The sequence below is a fragment of the Saccharomyces cerevisiae genome, chromosome IV (genome assembly GCF_000146045.2).
Source record: "Saccharomyces cerevisiae S288C chromosome IV, complete sequence".
NCBI lineage: Eukaryota > Fungi > Ascomycota > Saccharomycetes > Saccharomycetales > Saccharomycetaceae > Saccharomyces > Saccharomyces cerevisiae.
In genome coordinates, this window is record NC_001136.10 from 1,201,459 (window position 1) to 1,222,181 (window position 20,723).

The 20,723-nt window shown below is 36.4% G+C and overlaps 12 protein-coding genes and 1 non-coding gene across 13 annotated transcripts, besides 3 other annotated features; 7 read left to right on the plus strand and 6 right to left on the minus strand.

Annotated features, from left to right (window-relative positions):
- The first annotated feature begins 291 nt into the window (after window positions 1–291).
- YNCD0026W lies at window positions 292–364 on the plus strand. The gene has a single exon. It is a non-coding gene; the product is annotated as a tRNA-Lys (tRNA).
- Window positions 365–669: 305 nt separating this feature from the next.
- On the plus strand, window positions 670–939 carry SEM1 (proteasome regulatory particle lid subunit SEM1; the record flags this gene model as incomplete). Its single annotated transcript, NM_001184328.3, has 1 exon — window positions 670–939. One exon carries the CDS (start codon window positions 670–672, stop codon window positions 937–939), a length of 270 nt encoding a protein of 89 aa, NP_010651.3.
- A 445-nt stretch (window positions 940–1,384) lies between these two features.
- Window positions 1,385–2,752, minus strand: CDC40 (Cdc40p; the record flags this gene model as incomplete). The annotated part of the gene is made up of 1 exon (NM_001180672.3): window positions 1,385–2,752. The coding sequence occupies one exon, from the start codon at window positions 2,750–2,752 to the stop codon at window positions 1,385–1,387; it is 1,368 nt and encodes a 455-aa protein (NP_010652.3).
- A 286-nt stretch (window positions 2,753–3,038) lies between these two features.
- Window positions 3,039–4,925, minus strand: ESF1 (pre-rRNA-processing protein ESF1; the record flags this gene model as incomplete). The annotated part of the gene is made up of 1 exon (NM_001180673.1): window positions 3,039–4,925. The coding sequence occupies one exon, from the start codon at window positions 4,923–4,925 to the stop codon at window positions 3,039–3,041; it is 1,887 nt and encodes a 628-aa protein (NP_010653.1).
- Window positions 4,926–5,245: 320 nt separating this feature from the next.
- Window positions 5,246–5,579: a long terminal repeat (Ty1 LTR).
- Window positions 5,246–11,163: a mobile genetic element (YDRWTy1-5; Ty1 element, LTR retrotransposon of the Copia (Pseudoviridae) group; contains co-transcribed genes TYA Gag and TYB Pol, encoding proteins involved in structure and function of virus-like particles, flanked by two direct repeats).
- On the plus strand, window positions 5,539–6,861 carry YDR365W-A (gag protein; the record flags this gene model as incomplete). Its single annotated transcript, NM_001184426.3, has 1 exon — window positions 5,539–6,861. One exon carries the CDS (start codon window positions 5,539–5,541, stop codon window positions 6,859–6,861), a length of 1,323 nt encoding a protein of 440 aa, NP_058153.3.
- On the plus strand, window positions 5,539–10,807 carry YDR365W-B (gag-pol fusion protein; the record flags this gene model as incomplete). Its single annotated transcript, NM_001184427.2, is given in 1 exon segment — window positions 5,539–10,807. Coding segments are annotated over 1 exon segment (5,268 nt in total).
- Window positions 10,830–11,163: a long terminal repeat (Ty1 LTR).
- Window positions 10,980–11,378, minus strand: MOR1 (Mor1p; the record flags this gene model as incomplete). The annotated part of the gene is made up of 1 exon (NM_001180674.3): window positions 10,980–11,378. The coding sequence occupies one exon, from the start codon at window positions 11,376–11,378 to the stop codon at window positions 10,980–10,982; it is 399 nt and encodes a 132-aa protein (NP_010654.3).
- An 11-nt stretch (window positions 11,379–11,389) lies between these two features.
- KEI1 (Kei1p) lies at window positions 11,390–12,156 on the plus strand (the record flags this gene model as incomplete). Its single annotated transcript, NM_001180675.1, has 2 exons — window positions 11,390–11,419; window positions 11,521–12,156. 2 exons carry the CDS (start codon window positions 11,390–11,392, stop codon window positions 12,154–12,156), a joined length of 666 nt encoding a protein of 221 aa, NP_010655.1.
- A 289-nt stretch (window positions 12,157–12,445) lies between these two features.
- On the plus strand, window positions 12,446–13,384 carry YPR1 (trifunctional aldehyde reductase/carbonyl reductase (NADPH)/glucose 1-dehydrogenase (NADP(+)) YPR1; the record flags this gene model as incomplete). Its single annotated transcript, NM_001180676.1, has 1 exon — window positions 12,446–13,384. One exon carries the CDS (start codon window positions 12,446–12,448, stop codon window positions 13,382–13,384), a length of 939 nt encoding a protein of 312 aa, NP_010656.1.
- A 173-nt stretch (window positions 13,385–13,557) lies between these two features.
- On the minus strand, window positions 13,558–16,122 carry XRS2 (Xrs2p; the record flags this gene model as incomplete). Its single annotated transcript, NM_001180677.3, has 1 exon — window positions 13,558–16,122. The coding sequence occupies one exon, from the start codon at window positions 16,120–16,122 to the stop codon at window positions 13,558–13,560; it is 2,565 nt and encodes an 854-aa protein (NP_010657.3).
- Window positions 16,123–16,323: 201 nt separating this feature from the next.
- DXO1 (Dxo1p) lies at window positions 16,324–17,652 on the minus strand (the record flags this gene model as incomplete). Its single annotated transcript, NM_001180678.3, has 1 exon — window positions 16,324–17,652. The coding sequence occupies one exon, from the start codon at window positions 17,650–17,652 to the stop codon at window positions 16,324–16,326; it is 1,329 nt and encodes a 442-aa protein (NP_010658.3).
- A 302-nt stretch (window positions 17,653–17,954) lies between these two features.
- CTS2 (putative chitinase) lies at window positions 17,955–19,490 on the plus strand (the record flags this gene model as incomplete). Its single annotated transcript, NM_001180679.1, has 1 exon — window positions 17,955–19,490. The coding sequence occupies one exon, from the start codon at window positions 17,955–17,957 to the stop codon at window positions 19,488–19,490; it is 1,536 nt and encodes a 511-aa protein (NP_010659.1).
- Window positions 19,491–19,653: 163 nt separating this feature from the next.
- VPS74 (Vps74p) lies at window positions 19,654–20,691 on the minus strand (the record flags this gene model as incomplete). The annotated part of the gene is made up of 1 exon (NM_001180680.1): window positions 19,654–20,691. One exon carries the CDS (start codon window positions 20,689–20,691, stop codon window positions 19,654–19,656), a length of 1,038 nt encoding a protein of 345 aa, NP_010660.1.
- Between the last annotated feature and the right edge of the window lie 32 nt (window positions 20,692–20,723).

The window sequence follows — 20,723 nt, forward strand, 5'->3', positions numbered from 1 at the left end:
TTGGAATAAGAATCAACCATCATATACCCGACTAACGTTCATATTATTAGTAAACTATCATATACAACCTAAGAAGTTGACATAAAGATTGACAAGCAGTTACCATTTTTAGTAGAAGTTGAAAAGCAAGAATTGATAACCAAATATTGTTTTCCAACAATGCAATCCCAACCCTATCTCAATATTCATAGAATTCACTTATTTCTCAGTTTAATACATGATGATGCATCTTGATATTGAGAAATTATATGTATTATCCCTTTTTAACCTTTAAAAGGTCACAAATAAATAGCCTTGTTGGCGCAATCGGTAGCGCGTATGACTCTTAATCATAAGGTTAGGGGTTCGAGCCCCCTACAGGGCTAATAACACATTCAAAATGTTATAAATTTTTTTTCGGGTTTGTGTTTAAAACTAACCTTCTAAAGAAAACAATAAAAATTATATCAACATTTCCTCATGTCTTTGTAACCTACTAGTAGGGATTTTGAAGGGCTGAAAGCTTCTTAGTTCTGTCGGATCCATTATATTATCATTATTTACGAAACTAGTGCTATGGGTGGCGAACGTGGTGGGCGTTACCTTTTAAAGTCCTAATGGAAACCTACCTATGCATAAAGTGAATAGAGTGGCAATAAAAGTCGAATAATAGTACAAATACGCAAAAATATGAGTACGGACGTTGCTGCTGCACAAGCCCAAAGTAAAATAGATTTAACAAAAAAAAAAAATGAGGAAATAAATAAGAAGTCTCTAGAGGAAGACGATGAATTTGAAGATTTCCCCATTGACACATGGGCCAATGGTGAAACAATAAAAAGCAATGCTGTAACGCAAACAAACATATGGGAAGAAAACTGGGATGATGTTGAAGTTGACGACGATTTCACCAATGAATTGAAGGCCGAATTGGATAGATACAAACGGGAAAATCAGTGAGGGGCTACATAACATTATTTCTAAATAACGCAAAAGGAAATTATACGTCTAATGTTACTTTAGTACATTGTTGTCATACTAGTATATTTTGCTTAGATGATAAAATAAATAATAAAAAGAGATACGAAAGGCTATGCGGTAGTCGATTATATGGCCTTGTAGTATAATAATGATGCACGCAAAGTATTAAATAACTCAGCTGAGATTTCTCATTTCTTTAAATGCAGTCTCAGTTTAAAAAATTAACTATATTAAGATCCGCTCTTTCTACCATATGATGCAAATGTGTCCTCGAACTAGTACTTGCAATTTCAGGTAACCCCAATCGTTTCTTTATTATTGTCATTTTTACTATCATAATAATATCATCCGTAATAACAATTAAGTAACAAATCACATCCATGTAACCATTTAATTTGTTTCAAGTAACATTCCGAGTGAATAGCTAGTCACATACATATATCTTACCTGCCGCTCCGCTGCAAATGACTTTACTTGTTTCTTGAGGATGCCAGTCCACTTGAGTTATAGGCTTGTTGCCTGGAATCTTGATGTTATTTAATAAGCGCGACGTATTCCAATCCCAAGTAAATAGTCTGCTTTTTGAATCGCCTGAACATATGTAACGACCATCACCAGAAAAAGCCAAGCTTATCCCATAACCAGCAGATGAATGCCCTTTAAATATCTTTTTTGGATGCCTCTTATATTTGGGTTTCAAACTGAAAGAATATATTCTATTATCCATGCTTTGTGCACAGAAATAGTTCTGAGACGGATGTACATTTAAAAATGGCATAGAATGTTGAGCCGTGTCACTTATTTGTTTTATTGGTACATTGATCTGATTTTCCCAAATTCTTACCGTCTTATCCTCTGAAGAAGAAATAAACTTCGAACCATCGGGAAAATACTTGAGAGCCAGAATGCTACTTAGGTGATGATCATATGTCTGCACAAGACCTTGATTTTCTGAAACACGATCATCATAATGTAATATTTTCGAATTCGATAAACCTACAATGAACTCATGTGGGTTAGTGGGCCGAGATTCAACATCTGCAGGCGTTGAATTAAGGTGCAACCTGGTTTTCACTTTACCAGTTTCAGTATCCCAAATTTTAACGCTTCTATCAAAGGAAGAGCTCAAAAAAGATTGACAGTCTTCGGTGAATCGTAATGCTTTAATAGGCTTGTTATGACCTTGAAAATCTCGTAGGCATTCATAGTCATGGTAGAAATCCCAAATTTTTATAGTATGATCATTACCACCAGAGAGAATTAAGTGTCCAGTTTTAGGTAAGAATTTCAGGGCAGTGGTTCCTTCTGGATGCCCCGGATAATTACGTATAACTTTTTTTGGTAAGTAACACCGAAAGGATATCCTTTCCTCACGAAGATCAACATCGACGTCATTTGGTGGATATAAATATCCTCTGCCTTGATAGTCCTTTTCTGATTTACCATAAAAATGGGAGACTTCCTCTACCTCTATCTGTTCCGAATCTAGGTTGTCCTCAGCCAGCGCGTGCACGAAGATATCCTGATCTTCTTTCTGAGTTTCGCTGGCTTGTGAAGTTTCATCGTCACTACTTGACCAACTGCCCCACGGCCCATCTCCTTTGCGAGTTTTCCGTCTTCTTTTTAGTTCTGACTTTGTAAAATGTGATTTTCTCTTATGAATATTATTTGAAGAAGGTTCATACGAAGTATCTTCATGCAAATTACCATTTTTCTTTTCATGAACAGATTTGCCTTCGTCGAAGTTCAAATCAGAGTCTGAGCTTGTGTCATAACCGTCTACTAAACCCATTTCATCTGCTCTTCAAAGTACATGCCGTGTTTGTTGCACTATTTGGCCAAAAATAAAGGAAAAATTTCAAGATTTTTTTTTTACCTCATCTCTAGCAAGGACACAGTACTCCCTCGTAAATAAGACAAAATACAAAAAAGAAAATTCAAAGAAATGGTATTACAAGAACCGGTCAGAGAAACATTACGATAATTGATATCAACTACAAATCCAATGATGCATTCTTTATAATTGTACATATCTATTTGTATTCAAGTTTCATTTAAATACTATTTCATTGACTGCTTTAAACCTTTACCTTCTTGGATGATTTGCTTTTCTTTTTCAACTTGTTTACCAAGTTACCAATATCTTCATTATCATCTGCGTTATTGGTCATATTGTTTTCACTACCGCCAAGTTTTCTTTTCTTATTCTTAACACGTTTACTACGTTCTTTTAGGATTTTACTCATAGCTTGTGTACCTTTGAATTCAGGCTGGGTCGGGTCGATAGCAAAATCGTGATCTTCGAAGACTTCTTTAAATCTAGGATCTTCTAAATCAGGTGTAAAGGTGTCTTCAACAATTCTCTCTTTCTTTTGATACCGGCCTTTCTTGTGTTTTTCTTTTTCTGATCTTAAGATTTCGTTCATGTTGAAATGTGCTTTGTTATTTATTGTGCCCTGAGTTTCGGTATCATCATCATCATCCATTAAAAGCTCCAATTCAGCCTTTGATTTGGCATTCTTTTCGATCTCCTCTTCATCGTTAGTATGCTTTTTATTAACAGATTTCAACTTGCTTTTCTTATCCTTCTCCGACTGCTGTTTCAATTCCTTTACTTTCTGCTTTCTTGCTTTACGACGTTCCTTCTCTTTTCTTCTTATTTTCTCTATAGTCGTTTCTTCTTTGTCTTCCGACGATTTCTCGTTTCCTCCTTCCAAGGCTGGAGTAAATGTAATTTCCATATCAACTTCTTCATCTTCATCGTTAGGGGTTTCTTTCTTGGAATTAAACCCAAAGTCACCAACCAACGACTTTAGTTTATTTTTCGCCTCTTCATCGACCTGCCCATCCGATTCATCACTATCTGACGCCAAGTAAGCCTTAAAGTCCATATCATCAATTTCCTTTTGGGTAAAGGCCCTCTTAGCAACTTCGACCCTATCAGCTGGCGTTTCATCCCAGGTCAATTTGACGCTTGAATGTTGTAGAGCATCTGTGCTAAACTGGTGTGGCCTATAGTTCTTAGGCAATATACTGCATTCATCTCTTACATCATCATCAAAAGTCATACCATCAGGAACATACCTTAAATCGAACATATTAGCGGTTGACTCATATTCGGTACCATCACAGTTATCATAGATAGCTTTGGAGGTGGTTGTATCACTACAATAAACTATTGCGTAATAATATCTTAATCTGTCCAACTGGTATTGACGTAAAGCTCTGGAATCCACGTCCTTGTCAGCATCTCCCTCTTCATAAAGATCCTTAATACCGATGTCCATATCAGAATCAGAGTCATCAGTTTTCTTCTTTTTGGAGGTTTTGTTCTTATTTTTCTTTTGGAAAAGTTCCTTTGGAGGTCCTTCAACTTCCTCGCGTTGCATTCTTTCTTTACCAAATTCACTTGGATAAATAGCAACTCTTTCAATTTTACCACCTTTAGGAACGAAACTGGAAAAGGTAATCATCAAATCCTCAGATTTAACATGGTCCCAATCTAAATTTACGACGGCCAAATTCTTAGAGATGTCACCAGATTCTGGTTTGGCATTTTCAATTTCTACTTCATTTTCTTCTTCGCTTTCAACTTCACTTTCTCCGGACGATTCAGAATCAGAAGAAGTGAATTCATCAGAAGAGCTAACATAATCATCAGGAACTTCACCACGGGCACGGTCCACTACTGTTTTCGCATTAACTTCTGAATCTTCATCATTTTCTGCTTCCTTTTCGAAATATTTGTCGAAATCTTCCAATTCCCTGTTATTCTGCGCATTTTTGATCTTTCTACCATACTTGTCAACCTTAGATTTATGCTGGACCTCCAGATCCTTCTTACTGAACCTAGAATCTAACTTGATCTTATGATCTTTGGTTTTCGTGTTCTTAAATTTAGGATCGCTGTAGATCCCGGCAAACCTAGCATCTACACCTTCCTTCTTTGGGTTCTCTCCAGCCATCTTCAATTTTTCTTGCAACCTTATACGATCCGCTGAAATGTCTTGAAAAATATTCCGGACCCACAGTTATGTGATATTTATTATTTGTACCATTATGCTAATGATGAATTTGAGATGAGATGAGATGAAATTTTTTCTGTAACTGAAAAATTTCGGAACGTCAATAATGATCGGTAGCCTCATCTGGGATATTTGGCCCGGCTCATATTGCTAATCTTTGGATATAGGGCTATTAGCAGATTTCAATCGTCCTCTCTTGGCATAGTAGACACAGAGTTGTATTTGCGCTTCTGAGCGATGCTTCCGAGATTGTTGAAGCATGTTGGAATAGAAATCAACTATCATCTACTAACTAGTATTTACATTACTAGTATATTATCATATACGGTGTTAGAAGATGACGCAAATGATGAGAAATAGTCATCTAAATTAGTGGAAGCTGAAACGCAAGGATTGATAATGTAATAGGATCAATGAATATAAACATATAAAATGATGATAATAATATTTATAGAATTGTGTAGAATTGCAGATTCCCTTTTATGGATTCCTAAATCCTTGAGGAGAACTTCTAGTATATTCTGTATACCTAATATTATAGCCTTTATCAACAATGGAATCCCAACAATTATCTCAACATTCACCCATTTCTCATGGTAGCGCCTGTGCTTCGGTTACTTCTAAGGAAGTCCACACAAATCAAGATCCGTTAGACGTTTCAGCTTCCAAAACAGAAGAATGTGAGAAGGCTTCCACTAAGGCTAACTCTCAACAGACAACAACACCTGCTTCATCAGCTGTTCCAGAGAACCCCCATCATGCCTCTCCTCAACCTGCTTCAGTACCACCTCCACAGAATGGGCCGTACCCACAGCAGTGCATGATGACCCAAAACCAAGCCAATCCATCTGGTTGGTCATTTTACGGACACCCATCTATGATTCCGTATACACCTTATCAAATGTCGCCTATGTACTTTCCACCTGGGCCACAATCACAGTTTCCGCAGTATCCATCATCAGTTGGAACGCCTCTGAGCACTCCATCACCTGAGTCAGGTAATACATTTACTGATTCATCCTCAGCGGACTCTGATATGACATCCACTAAAAAATATGTCAGACCACCACCAATGTTAACCTCACCTAATGACTTTCCAAATTGGGTTAAAACATACATCAAATTTTTACAAAACTCGAATCTCGGTGGTATTATTCCGACAGTAAACGGAAAACCCGTACGTCAGATCACTGATGATGAACTCACCTTCTTGTATAACACTTTTCAAATATTTGCTCCCTCTCAATTCCTACCTACCTGGGTCAAAGACATCCTATCCGTTGATTATACGGATATCATGAAAATTCTTTCCAAAAGTATTGAAAAAATGCAATCTGATACCCAAGAGGCAAACGACATTGTGACCCTGGCAAATTTGCAATATAATGGCAGTACACCTGCAGATGCATTTGAAACAAAAGTCACAAACATTATCGACAGACTGAACAATAATGGCATTCATATCAATAACAAGGTCGCATGCCAATTAATTATGAGAGGTCTATCTGGCGAATATAAATTTTTACGCTACACACGTCATCGACATCTAAATATGACAGTCGCTGAACTGTTCTTAGATATCCATGCTATTTATGAAGAACAACAGGGATCGAGAAACAGCAAACCTAATTACAGGAGAAATCTGAGTGATGAGAAGAATGATTCTCGCAGCTATACGAATACAACCAAACCCAAAGTTATAGCTCGGAATCCTCAAAAAACAAATAATTCGAAATCGAAAACAGCCAGGGCTCACAATGTATCCACATCTAATAACTCTCCCAGCACGGACAACGATTCCATCAGTAAATCAACTACTGAACCGATTCAATTGAACAATAAGCACGACCTTCACCTTAGGCCAGGAACTTACTGAATCTACGGTAAATCACACTAATCATTCTGATGATGAACTCCCTGGACACCTCCTTCTCGATTCAGGAGCATCACGAACCCTTATAAGATCTGCTCATCACATACACTCAGCATCATCTAATCCTGACATAAACGTAGTTGATGCTCAAAAAAGAAATATACCAATTAACGCTATTGGTGACCTACAATTTCACTTCCAGGACAACACCAAAACATCAATAAAGGTATTGCACACTCCTAACATAGCCTATGACTTACTCAGTTTGAATGAATTGGCTGCAGTAGATATCACAGCATGCTTTACCAAAAACGTCTTAGAACGATCTGACGGCACTGTACTTGCACCTATCGTACAATATGGAGACTTTTACTGGGTATCTAAAAGGTACTTGCTTCCATCAAATATCTCCGTACCCACCATCAATAATGTCCATACAAGTGAAAGTACACGCAAATATCCTTATCCTTTCATTCATCGAATGCTTGCGCATGCCAATGCACAGACAATTCGATACTCACTTAAAAATAACACCATCACGTATTTTAACGAATCAGATGTCGACTGGTCTAGTGCTATTGACTATCAATGTCCTGATTGTTTAATCGGCAAAAGCACCAAACACAGACATATCAAAGGTTCACGACTAAAATACCAAAATTCATACGAACCCTTTCAATACCTACATACTGACATATTTGGTCCAGTTCACAACCTACCAAATAGTGCACCATCCTATTTCATCTCATTTACTGATGAGACAACAAAATTCCGTTGGGTTTATCCATTACACGACCGTCGCGAGGACTCTATCCTCGATGTTTTTACTACGATACTAGCTTTTATTAAGAACCAGTTTCAGGCCAGTGTCTTGGTTATACAAATGGACCGTGGTTCTGAGTATACTAACAGAACTCTCCATAAATTCCTTGAAAAAAATGGTATAACTCCATGCTATACAACCACAGCGGATTCCCGAGCACATGGAGTCGCTGAACGGCTAAACCGTACCTTATTAGATGACTGCCGTACTCAACTGCAATGTAGTGGTTTACCGAACTATTTATGGTTCTCTGCAATCGAATTTTCTACTATTGTGAGAAATTCACTAGCTTCACCTAAAAGCAAAAAATCTGCAAGACAACATGCTGGCTTGGCAGGACTTGATATCAGTACTTTGTTACCTTTCGGTCAACCTGTTATCGTCAATGATCACAACCCTAACTCCAAAATACATCCTCGTGGCATCCCAGGCTACGCTCTACATCCGTCTCGAAACTCTTATGGATATATCATCTATCTTCCATCCTTAAAGAAGACAGTAGATACAACTAACTATGTTATTCTTCAGGGCAAGGAATCCAGATTAGATCAATTCAATTACGACGCACTCACTTTCGATGAAGACTTAAACCGTTTAACTGCTTCATATCATTCGTTCATTGCGTCAAATGAGATCCAAGAATCCAATGATCTTAACATAGAATCTGACCATGACTTCCAATCCGACATTGAACTACATCCTGAGCAACCGAGAAATGTCCTTTCAAAAGCTGTGAGTCCAACCGATTCCACACCTCCGTCAACTCATACTGAAGATTCGAAACGTGTTTCTAAAACCAATATTCGCGCACCCAGAGAAGTTGACCCCAACATATCTGAATCTAATATTCTTCCATCAAAGAAGAGATCTAGCACCCCCCAAATTTCCAATATCGAGAGTACCGGTTCGGGTGGTATGCATAAATTAAATGTTCCTTTACTTGCTCCCATGTCCCAATCTAACACACATGAGTCGTCGCACGCCAGTAAATCTAAAGATTTCAGACACTCAGACTCGTACAGTGAAAATGAGACTAATCATACAAACGTACCAATATCCAGTACGGGTGGTACCAACAACAAAACTGTTCCGCAGATAAGTGACCAAGAGACTGAGAAAAGGATTATACACCGTTCACCTTCAATCGATGCTTCTCCACCGGAAAATAATTCATCGCACAATATTGTTCCTATCAAAACGCCAACTACTGTTTCTGAACAGAATACCGAGGAATCTATCATCGCTGATCTCCCACTCCCTGATCTACCTCCAGAATCTCCTACCGAATTCCCTGACCCATTTAAAGAACTCCCACCGATAAATTCTCGTCAAACTAATTCCAGTTTGGGTGGTATTGGTGACTCTAATGCCTATACTACTATCAACAGTAAGAAAAGATCATTAGAAGATAATGAAACTGAAATTAAGGTATCACGAGACACATGGAATACTAAGAATATGCGTAGTTTAGAACCTCCGAGATCGAAGAAACGAATTCACCTGATTGCAGCTGTAAAAGCAGTAAAATCAATCAAACCAATACGGACAACCTTACGATACGATGAGGCAATCACCTATAATAAAGATATTAAAGAAAAAGAAAAATATATCGAGGCATACCACAAAGAAGTCAATCAACTGTTGAAGATGAAAACTTGGGACACTGACGAATATTATGACAGAAAAGAAATAGACCCTAAAAGAGTAATAAACTCAATGTTTATCTTCAACAAGAAACGTGACGGTACTCATAAAGCTAGATTTGTTGCAAGAGGTGATATTCAGCATCCTGACACTTACGACTCAGGCATGCAATCCAATACCGTACATCACTATGCATTAATGACATCCCTGTCACTTGCATTAGACAATAACTACTATATTACACAATTAGACATATCTTCGGCATATTTGTATGCAGACATCAAAGAAGAATTATACATAAGACCTCCACCACATTTAGGAATGAATGATAAGTTGATACGTTTGAAGAAATCACTTTATGGATTGAAACAAAGTGGAGCGAACTGGTACGAAACTATCAAATCATACCTGATACAACAATGTGGTATGGAAGAAGTTCGTGGATGGTCATGCGTATTTAAAAACAGTCAAGTGACAATTTGTTTATTCGTAGATGATATGGTATTGTTTAGCAAAAATCTAAATTCAAACAAAAGAATTATAGAGAAGCTTAAGATGCAATACGACACCAAGATTATAAATCTAGGCGAAAGTGATGAGGAAATTCAATATGACATACTTGGCTTAGAAATCAAATATCAAAGAGGTAAATACATGAAATTAGGTATGGAAAACTCATTAACTGAGAAAATACCCAAATTAAACGTACCTTTGAATCCAAAAGGAAGAAAACTTAGCGCTCCAGGTCAACCAGGTCTTTATATAGACCAGGATGAACTAGAAATAGATGAAGATGAATACAAAGAGAAGGTACATGAAATGCAAAAGTTGATTGGTCTAGCTTCATATGTTGGATATAAATTTAGATTTGACTTACTATACTACATCAACACACTTGCTCAACATATACTATTCCCCTCTAGGCAAGTTTTAGACATGACATATGAGTTAATACAATTCATGTGGGACACTAGAGATAAACAATTAATATGGCACAAAAACAAACCTACCAAGCCAGATAATAAACTAGTCGCAATAAGCGATGCTTCATATGGTAACCAACCATATTACAAGTCACAAATTGGTAACATTTTCCTACTCAACGGAAAAGTGATTGGAGGAAAGTCGACAAAGGCTTCGTTAACATGCACTTCAACTACAGAAGCAGAAATACACGCAGTCAGTGAAGCTATACCGCTATTGAATAACCTCAGTCACCTTGTGCAAGAACTTAACAAGAAACCAATTATTAAAGGCTTACTTACTGATAGTAGATCAACGATCAGTATAATTAAGTCTACAAATGAAGAGAAATTTAGAAACAGATTTTTTGGCACAAAGGCAATGAGACTTAGAGATGAAGTATCAGGTAATAATTTATACGTATACTACATCGAGACCAAGAAGAACATTGCTGATGTGATGACAAAACCTCTTCCGATAAAAACATTTAAACTATTAACTAACAAATGGATTCATTAGATCTATTACATTATGGGTGGTATGTTGGAATAGAAATCAACTATCATCTACTAACTAGTATTTACATTACTAGTATATTATCATATACGGTGTTAGAAGATGACGCAAATGATGAGAAATAGTCATCTAAATTAGTGGAAGCTGAAACGCAAGGATTGATAATGTAATAGGATCAATGAATATAAACATATAAAATGATGATAATAATATTTATAGAATTGTGTAGAATTGCAGATTCCCTTTTATGGATTCCTAAATCCTTGAGGAGAACTTCTAGTATATTCTGTATACCTAATATTATAGCCTTTATCAACAATGGAATCCCAACAATTATCTCAACATTCACATATTTCTCAAAGCATATATGTAGTATATATACATATACATATATATATTTATATAGGTTTGGGAACCTATGTTTTTTATTGTACCAAACGCATCCCTCTTCAATAATCTTCGAAAAAAAAGTGCACAACAAGCGGGAAAATCTGTGTAAAGCTGTATAAGTGATCTGTACAAAAACTACGAAGAAAAGAAATAATACCAGGGAGGAACTACCAATTGTAACCATTAACCTTAGTTATGAGATCATCTCTTCTAACCCTTCCAAAAGTATGTTTCCGGCAAACGCTATAAATTTTTGTTAACTTGTAAGGATTCGAAGCAAAGCACAATTTTACTAACCTGTTCTCAAACATATTTTTTTTTCATAGTCTTTTTTGGGGTTTATGCCGCTATACCTTGCAGTTGAGATTGTCTTAGGTATTTCCATTCTAAACAAATGCAGTGGTGCTTATGGTATTTTAGCATTGTTCACGGGTCATCCGTTGGATTTTATGCAATGGATAGCATATCTTTGGTCGGTATTTACATTAATCGTATTCTCACAAGGGCTGTATTTGATTCATAAGCCAAACTTGCTGGTATTTTCGCAAATCTGCGTACTTTATACAATCGATACCATTTCCACTTGTTTTTTTACTCTATGGTTTACCACGCAATGGTTCACCTTGGAAGACACTGCTAATATTGATGGAAATAATGCACTACAAAGTAACCCAATATCGACAGGTAAGCTGACAGAACGTGGTATTGATATAAGTAAACAAAGTGCAACTGAAAGCTACGAATATACCATGACTATTTTAATTACGTTGGTGTCATTGATATTCAGGTTCTACTTTAACTTCATTTTGGCATCTTTTGTTCAAGAATTGTTACACCACCCCAAATATTTAGTTGATAGGGATGACGTAGAACAAAACTTGAAAAACAAGCCTATTTGGAAAAGACTGTGGGCTAAGAGCCAAAAAGGTTGTTATAAGCTATGTAAGAATTTGTTAGAGTAAATAGTAAAATAAAGCCCTAGCGTTATAGCGTTTTACACTGATGAAGAAATGTTTCTATTCTGACATCATAAAATCATTCTCACTGATGCTATTGTCACTTTTCATCACGTGTGTATTTAAGTAGCTCTTACGTAATTTTGAAAAAAAAGGAAAAAGGAAACTATATAGCACGCAATTCCCTATTTGGTTGCAATTCAATTCCGTGAAACCCTTTTCTTTTCTAAAGTGATAATAAAGTAACTTTGCAATATAATCAGGTCGCAAATATACCCACAGATAATAATCTACCATGCCTGCTACGTTAAAGAATTCTTCTGCTACATTAAAACTAAATACTGGTGCCTCCATTCCAGTGTTGGGTTTCGGCACTTGGCGTTCCGTTGACAATAACGGTTACCATTCTGTAATTGCAGCTTTGAAAGCTGGATACAGACACATTGATGCTGCGGCTATCTATTTGAATGAAGAAGAAGTTGGCAGGGCTATTAAAGATTCCGGAGTCCCTCGTGAGGAAATTTTTATTACTACTAAGCTTTGGGGTACGGAACAACGTGATCCGGAAGCTGCTCTAAACAAGTCTTTGAAAAGACTAGGCTTGGATTATGTTGACCTATATCTGATGCATTGGCCAGTGCCTTTGAAAACCGACAGAGTTACTGATGGTAACGTTCTGTGCATTCCAACATTAGAAGATGGCACTGTTGACATCGATACTAAGGAATGGAATTTTATCAAGACGTGGGAGTTGATGCAAGAGTTGCCAAAGACGGGCAAAACTAAAGCCGTTGGTGTCTCTAATTTTTCTATTAACAACATTAAAGAATTATTAGAATCTCCAAATAACAAGGTGGTACCAGCTACTAATCAAATTGAAATTCATCCATTGCTACCACAAGACGAATTGATTGCCTTTTGTAAGGAAAAGGGTATTGTTGTTGAAGCCTACTCACCATTTGGGAGTGCTAATGCTCCTTTACTAAAAGAGCAAGCAATTATTGATATGGCTAAAAAGCACGGCGTTGAGCCAGCACAGCTTATTATCAGTTGGAGTATTCAAAGAGGCTACGTTGTTCTGGCCAAATCGGTTAATCCTGAAAGAATTGTATCCAATTTTAAGATTTTCACTCTGCCTGAGGATGATTTCAAGACTATTAGTAACCTATCCAAAGTGCATGGTACAAAGAGAGTCGTTGATATGAAGTGGGGATCCTTCCCAATTTTCCAATGAGCGCGCTACATTACAGTTAATGCCTCCAGCAACCTGTAGTGCTTCTTTAAACCGATCCGATACAGCTGAAACAAACATTGATTTTACTAATTTTCATATAATATATACACATATATCGAATGATAATGCAAAATATAATTTAATGAAATTGGAAATACTCGGAAAATTTATCATTATCCTTTTCTTCTTTTGAACGTAAACTTCGGACCGTCGTCATCGTCGTCGTCGCCATCACCGTTATTAGAAGCCCCAAAAGAGCCACGTGATCTACTAGTTGCGCTTCTACTGTGTCTACTTTGCTTGGAACATTCTTCTGACAAGTTTGGCCGTAAGTTCATTTCCTTCACCACAAAAAGATTACGATTATTTTCTCTGTGATTTAGTCTATCGCTTTTATCATCAATATCACCCAGATCATCTTCATCAGTAATAAAAATTTTGTTTTTTAGTGGTTGAACGCTGGCTGCAGTACCTGAACAACGAGAAAAAGAAAACGAATCTTCTTCTCCTTCATTTGAACTATCCTCATTCGTGAATCTGTTTAGAGCTTGAGATCTTTTCTGGATAGTGTTTGAGTTTATATTATCGGACATAAATGTATTCGATCCAAATCTTTCCATCTCCGTCAAAGCAAACATATCTTCGTTTTCTTCTGTGCCCCATTTTGTAGTTGTATCCTTTTTGGAGTATTTTTTTAACGGAACATAATTTCTAGTGATTAAAAAGGCTGCATTTCGTATAAAATCTGAGCTTTGAGTGTTATTTTTACCCTCTTCTTTGTGCGCCTTTGATTTTGGACGTACCTTGACAAAAGTCTTGAAATTCTTGCGTTTATGCCATTCTGGCTCCATTAGGCTATTTTCCCATTTTTCAGTTGTTCTGCTTGTTTTGTTTCCCTCACTATCAAATGATTTCCTCAGTAAATTGTTACTAGGTTCTACAATAGCCAAATTTTTTAGCTGATTAATAGCTTCCTCGCTCAACTCCTCATCCTTCAATTCAACAATGGTTGACTTAACTCTTTTGACCTCTCTATTTTTAGTTTCTTGAATAGCTTCAACAAATGCGTGCGGCGTACCAGATTTCTCTTTAATAGATAACTCTTTTACAGGTGACTTACAATTTTCTTGTAATGGAGATGAAATTTCTCGTGAATAATTAGAAAGTTTACGGATGTTTTTAGAGGGTTGCTCTATATTCTGGTGATGATTCACCCTAAAATTCTTAGTAACTTCAGCATCATCCATCGAATTCACAGCAGCTGTTTCATAGTCAGCGGAGTTCGAAGATATGGTTTGAGAGCCAATCCCTGCTACCTCCGGCAATGACGGCTGTGGTAACTTATGTGACTGTAGCGACTTATCCAACGAATCCTCACTCGTGTTCACAGTACCTAAGTTGGGGCTACTGACAATTATAGCACCAGGGCTACTGTGACCACTTTTCTTTCCAATATCTTCAGTCGGCTTTAGTGCGTTTTGAAGAAATGGGGCGTGCTTTTCATCTGCCTCTGCAATGTTGGGACTTGAAATGACAGTCTTTGATTCTGCGCCACAATTAAGTCTCTTAGCGTCAGTTAAAGACCTATTTTCTGATAGAGTCTTAGTACTCAAACCTCCAGCAAAAAAATCAAGACTATCGAGTGGTAGTACTCTACGTCTATTTAATTTTCGCTTCTTCGAGACTACTGGACTAGCTTCAACTTCAGGTGCACGAGATGTTTTCAAAATAGTAGACATTCCTTCAGAAATTTGATCAAATTTACCGTTATCTAGAGTTCTTGAAGATGCACCCTTCATATTAATCACTGCGCTTAAGGTGCCATCTATTATTGATGTTAACATCGTTTTGATAGTACATAGAATTTTCCCATTTTCTTTCTTATCTGTAGTTGTCAAAATCAGGTATTCTGTTGATGCTTCCAAGCTGTCAACATATTTATATAAACTATCAATGTTGTCAAATGCAAATAAATTTATATTGAACGTCCGCAGGAGAGATGATAGACGTGGTTCACTTTTGATAGTAGTTAACACTCTGATATTATTCAGCCTCATAAACTTCGAAAGCAAAATATTTGGATCAAAATCAAAAACATTGTACTCCGGATTACTAATCATATCGTTCCACATTTCATCAAATTTTAAATTAGTTTTAGATGTGGGAAGAAGAGTATTACACAATTCCATCAGAAACCGTGATTTTTTCATGGGTATAGTACTAACAAGGGCATACAATTCCCGTATGCTGTTGTCCTCGCTCTTTGGGTAATCGCTAATCATCAGATTAGCGGGAATATCATTAATAGAAATCTCAGTGGAGATACCATATTCAGAAAGCATCGTCCTGAATTGTGTCAAATGAGGAGGAATGTTCCAGACTTCATTTATCCATTCGAACTCTATACGAATAGGAGTTGTACCCAGTTCAATTATTGTGGACTTTAAAACGTCCGAGGCATTAATAGTAAATGTTTCGCCAACTTTCATGAATTTTTTATTTAATGATGTCAATTTACCCTTGTTAACTAAACACAGGCTACTGTGTTTCAGATCCGAACTATTATTGATTTCCCATTTGAATGTGATATGCTGTCTGGAAATACTTTTATCATTTTTAATTATCAGTGGGTTTTTACTTGATCTACCTATACTATAAGTTTTGAAGGCCTGAAGACAACATGATATAAAGCTAATAGAGCCATCTTCCAATGTATTCTGGTATCGTACTACCCACATAAATTTATAGTTATCACCTTCTCAGTATTGTTGCTCATCTATTACAAAATTCTGCTTATTTGGTTTACGCATTGCTTTTCATAGAAAAAAAGGGCTCCCCATATAAATTTAAGAAAAGTACTAATATTTAGCGTAGTTAACAACTTTACGAAAATGAAAATGAAATATTTCTCGGAAAAGTATTATATATTATACACGTCTCTACATTCCAAATAATTCTACGTTTCTTGGAGTAGTCTTAAGTTTAGTGATGACGATGGCGTTGTTAGTATCTATACCGATTTCAAATGATTCTGGTTTTGTACTGCTATAGTCAGAGATATTTGCCTCCACCAGCTTACAAATTGCTTCAATACAATAATGACACCATTCTACCGCAATTTGGGCATTATAGTTAAGTTCCTTTTTATTTGTAGGTAGACCTGGGTGATTGAATTTCTTACATAATAAGTCCCTTGAGTACCATTGAATGTCTAGTAATTGACCGCTATGACTGTCCCTCAAACCTATCATGATATCTGAGTTCGGTAATAAACCCGTCTGTACCCACGTTTTCAGAAGTTTTCTCCTATGATTGGAATTGTGCATTGATAATGGGGCAAAACACTTTAGTTCTGTGTTTGTCTCCGAAACAGGATTGAATGCATCCATTTCGCAGCGAATTAAAAGACCAATTTCTTCTGAAAGTTTACTCTCTACAAGAGAAAAAATAGGACATTTAGAGCCAGTTAAATCAGCGACTTTGGAATTTTCGGTTACCCAATTTTCAAATTCAAATCCTGAATAGCAAATTTTCTTCATATTTGGATCATTTGAATAAATGCCCTCTTTGGACATTTGAGAATCTTTTTTTACATTTCTGCAAAATGAAAGAAGGCCCGCCCCCATATAAGTTACAATTAGTGACGTTTGTCTATTTCGCCTGTTAAAGAGATGCATAGTCAAATCTACGATATGATGTCTTGTGGTTACAACAGTAAATTTCTTGCCGATCTTAAAATCCTTACCAGGATTATCTAGTATCCAGTTCTCAATGTATGAAAAACACGGTGATACACTATCTAATTCGGATATTGTCATGGGAACGAACTCATCAATATTAGCAAATAAGTCATGGCCTAAATACGGGACTTTCCGCTTTTTTGCCTCAAGAAGCGAGCTTTCATACAATTCAGCAATACTTTCTTTCAAATTTGGTATAAGGTCTTTGCGTAGGATTGTATAAGCCCGGCCATTGGTAAACAGAGCTACTTCTTTACTTTCATGAAATATATCTCTTGGTGGTTTCGTCAAAAAATTGTGCATACCAGTATGCAGAAAAGACGTATATGGGATACATATAAGTTTCGGACGTCTCTTTCTATAATTGTCTCTCTGTTGTGAAGGCTTCCTTGACGAAGATGAATCAGAAGTAGTTTTCTCTTTGCATAATTTACTTTGGTGTCCTCTCTCGAGATTGGGCACAGTAAGCAAATTTATACCTTCTAAATCTTTGGCCAATCCAAGAACAGCATCTTGTTCAGTTGACATAACTGAGTTTGGCTAGAAAGAAAACTTTGACATAAAATCATCGATACCTACAACTGGCGCTGTAATGCAACAATGCCATTATAAAAGTAAAACATGCTGCGAAAATTGCGGAAAAACTGGAAAAATCAATAGTGGGGTAATCCCAGTTAGTTTGACACAATAATTTGGTGATTTTGGTGGAATAATCATTATTTGTGAGGATACACCAACGAAAAGAACCTTTTGTGGTAGTATGGTCCAACAATTGTATTTGCAGGTTGGTACTAACAACCTCTATAAGTAGACGATACAAGAGTGATCATATGGTAGGACACTCAGCTCAGCACAGATCAAAAAGCAGCTTAGTGTCTCACCTACTAATACTACTTATCTTTATAACGATTATTATTGAAATGTGTTTATATAATAAAATTTTTAAGAACCAAAGGTCGGATGATATTAGAGACAACTTTAACAATGGCGGACATCGAGTTCCCAGTAATGTCCAAAATCATGGAACCCATATAAGAGACGAAGCCTTTATATCAGGGGTCTATTATTCCAATTGGTCCCCATACAAACCGAGGTTTCATTTCCCTCACGACATAAACTTGAAGCAAGTGTCTCACATTTACTATGCATTTTTCAAAATAAACTCTAGAACTGGTGGTATAGAAAACACGGATAGTTGGTCTGATCTAGAAATGAATTTGTATAAATCGCTGGCAATTAAAAATTCAGAACTAATTAAAGAAAGCTCGAACAATAGTGTCCAAAACATCCTACCCTTAGGTTGCATTGGTGAACTATTTTATTTGAAGAATACCTGTTCTGATAAGAAATTTAAAGTTATCATGTCAATTGGGGGCTGGTCTGATAGTGAAAATTTCAAAATCATAATTAAAGATGATAAACTCTTACAAAATTTTGTTGATTCGTCGGTGGAAACAATGTTCAGATTAGGATTTGATGGCATTGATCTAGACTGGGAGTTCCCTGGTAACAATGAATCAGAACCTCGCGGATATCTGAAACTGGTCAGAATGCTGCGATTAAAACTAAACAGCCTCGAATCCCAAATATTTGGGAAACGTACTGAAGATCATTTTCAATTATCTATTGCGGCACCTGCATTCAAGGATAAATTATTTTACTTGCCAATCACAGAAATTGATCAATATGTTGACTACTGGAATATGATGACGTACGATTATTATGGCTCGTGGTCAGAAACAACAGGATATCACAGCAATCTATTCAGTGAGACGGAATTGAATGGAAACTTTGCCATGCATTATATGATCGATAGATTTGGCGTCAATTCTAGAAAATTAGTACTGGGAATGGCCGCCTACGGAAGAAGTTTCCATATCAAAGATAACAAATTCGAACCATTCAATCAAAATACTGTATTAATTAACAAAATTTTCAAAGGAGTGGGCAAGCCCACTAAAGAAATAGATAAAGCTGATGGCAAGGAGGGCATCTGGCCTTACAAAAATTTACCAAAGATTGGTACAATAGAACAATACGATCCAAAATATGTTTCAGCATATTGCTTTGATGAAAAAAATTCAATATTTATCAGTTATGATAACACTAAATCAGTCAAAACTAAGGCTGAATATGTGACACATAACAATTTAGGCGGAGGCTTTTGGTGGGAGTCATGTGGTGAAGCTTATGCAAATGAGTCAAGGTCGTTGATAAACGCATTTAATGAAGGCTTGCACTTTAATGTGTCATCAAAACCATCAATATTTCAAGATGTGAGAGTTAAAAAATATTACTTGAATAAATATGGCGATGGCGGATTTTTATCTCCATATTTAAAGCATTTGGATTCAAGAAAGCAATGAATACGAATGTGGGCGTATATAATAACAAAAAGTTTGGTCTATTTATTATCCACTCCGTATATGTATATACATATATACAAATTTCGTTTATTAATGTTAGAGGCTTATAAAAAAAAGCTTGACTTTTCCTTATGTTTCAAAGAGAGGATTTTTGTTGTTATTTTCATAATAGCATATCCATTCTTGAAAAGACTTCAAATACACCAGCAATAACTTCCAATTGTAAATCATGACCAGGATTGTTTTCTATCTCTTCTTTAACTTCCTTGTTTAAATTAACGGAGACACCTAACTCAGTTTCCTTTTCTAAATCAAATGGGTATTGCGAAAATTGTGCCATTATTTCTTCAGCTCTACTAATTGCCTTATCTCTCTTCTCATATTCCAACGTAGTCAGGACATTCTCCAATACGTTTGCCCCATATGATCCACATATTAAAGCTAAAGTTCTAATGATTTTGAAAGATGTTGTCTCCGGAAAATATTCATTGTAACTTAATTCCATGTTCCTCGATACGAGTACAGAAAGTACTCTGCGCTTAATGGCTTCTTTGCAGCTGGCGTCTGCAATGGGGTGTGTCGCCATGTCAAACAAAAAGAAATTTTTCATTTCTGTTCTCAATACACCTTTATCGACCAAACCTTTTGCCAATCTTTCCCTTACTTGTTTCAATTGATAGTTGATCTTTAAAAGGTTCCATGTTTCACCACTTAAAAGATCAATCCAGTTAGAAATTGACAAAGGTTCGTCGTTTTTCATCAATTGCAAAGTTTCATCCAGTAAAACTTCCCCAGTTTTGGAACTGTCAATAACTTCAATCAACCTTTCGGAAAGATCGAACCTTTTCCTGGCGGAATCATCTAAGATTCTGATTTTACCTCTTAACGCTAATTCTATAATTATACAACCACGCAAAGCATATGAAATACTATCATTCCAAAACGACAAATATCCTTCTCTATCTCTTAAGCCCATCAATAAGACTTCTTCCATCAACGTTAACGTAGGGATATTGATGTTGTCTCTCAATTTCGATTCTTCTGGGTCATATGCAATCTTTTTGTTTGTTCCATTGTCATCATCCCCGTCAACAGCAATATTTGCGATTTTGTCTCCTTTGGTATTGTTAGCAGAAGAATGAATGGAGGAAGTATCTCCAGAATCCGCCCTATTGACTCTACGACGTTGTAAAGTAGACATGATTTTTGCTTTGTATTTTTTTAGATAGTTTT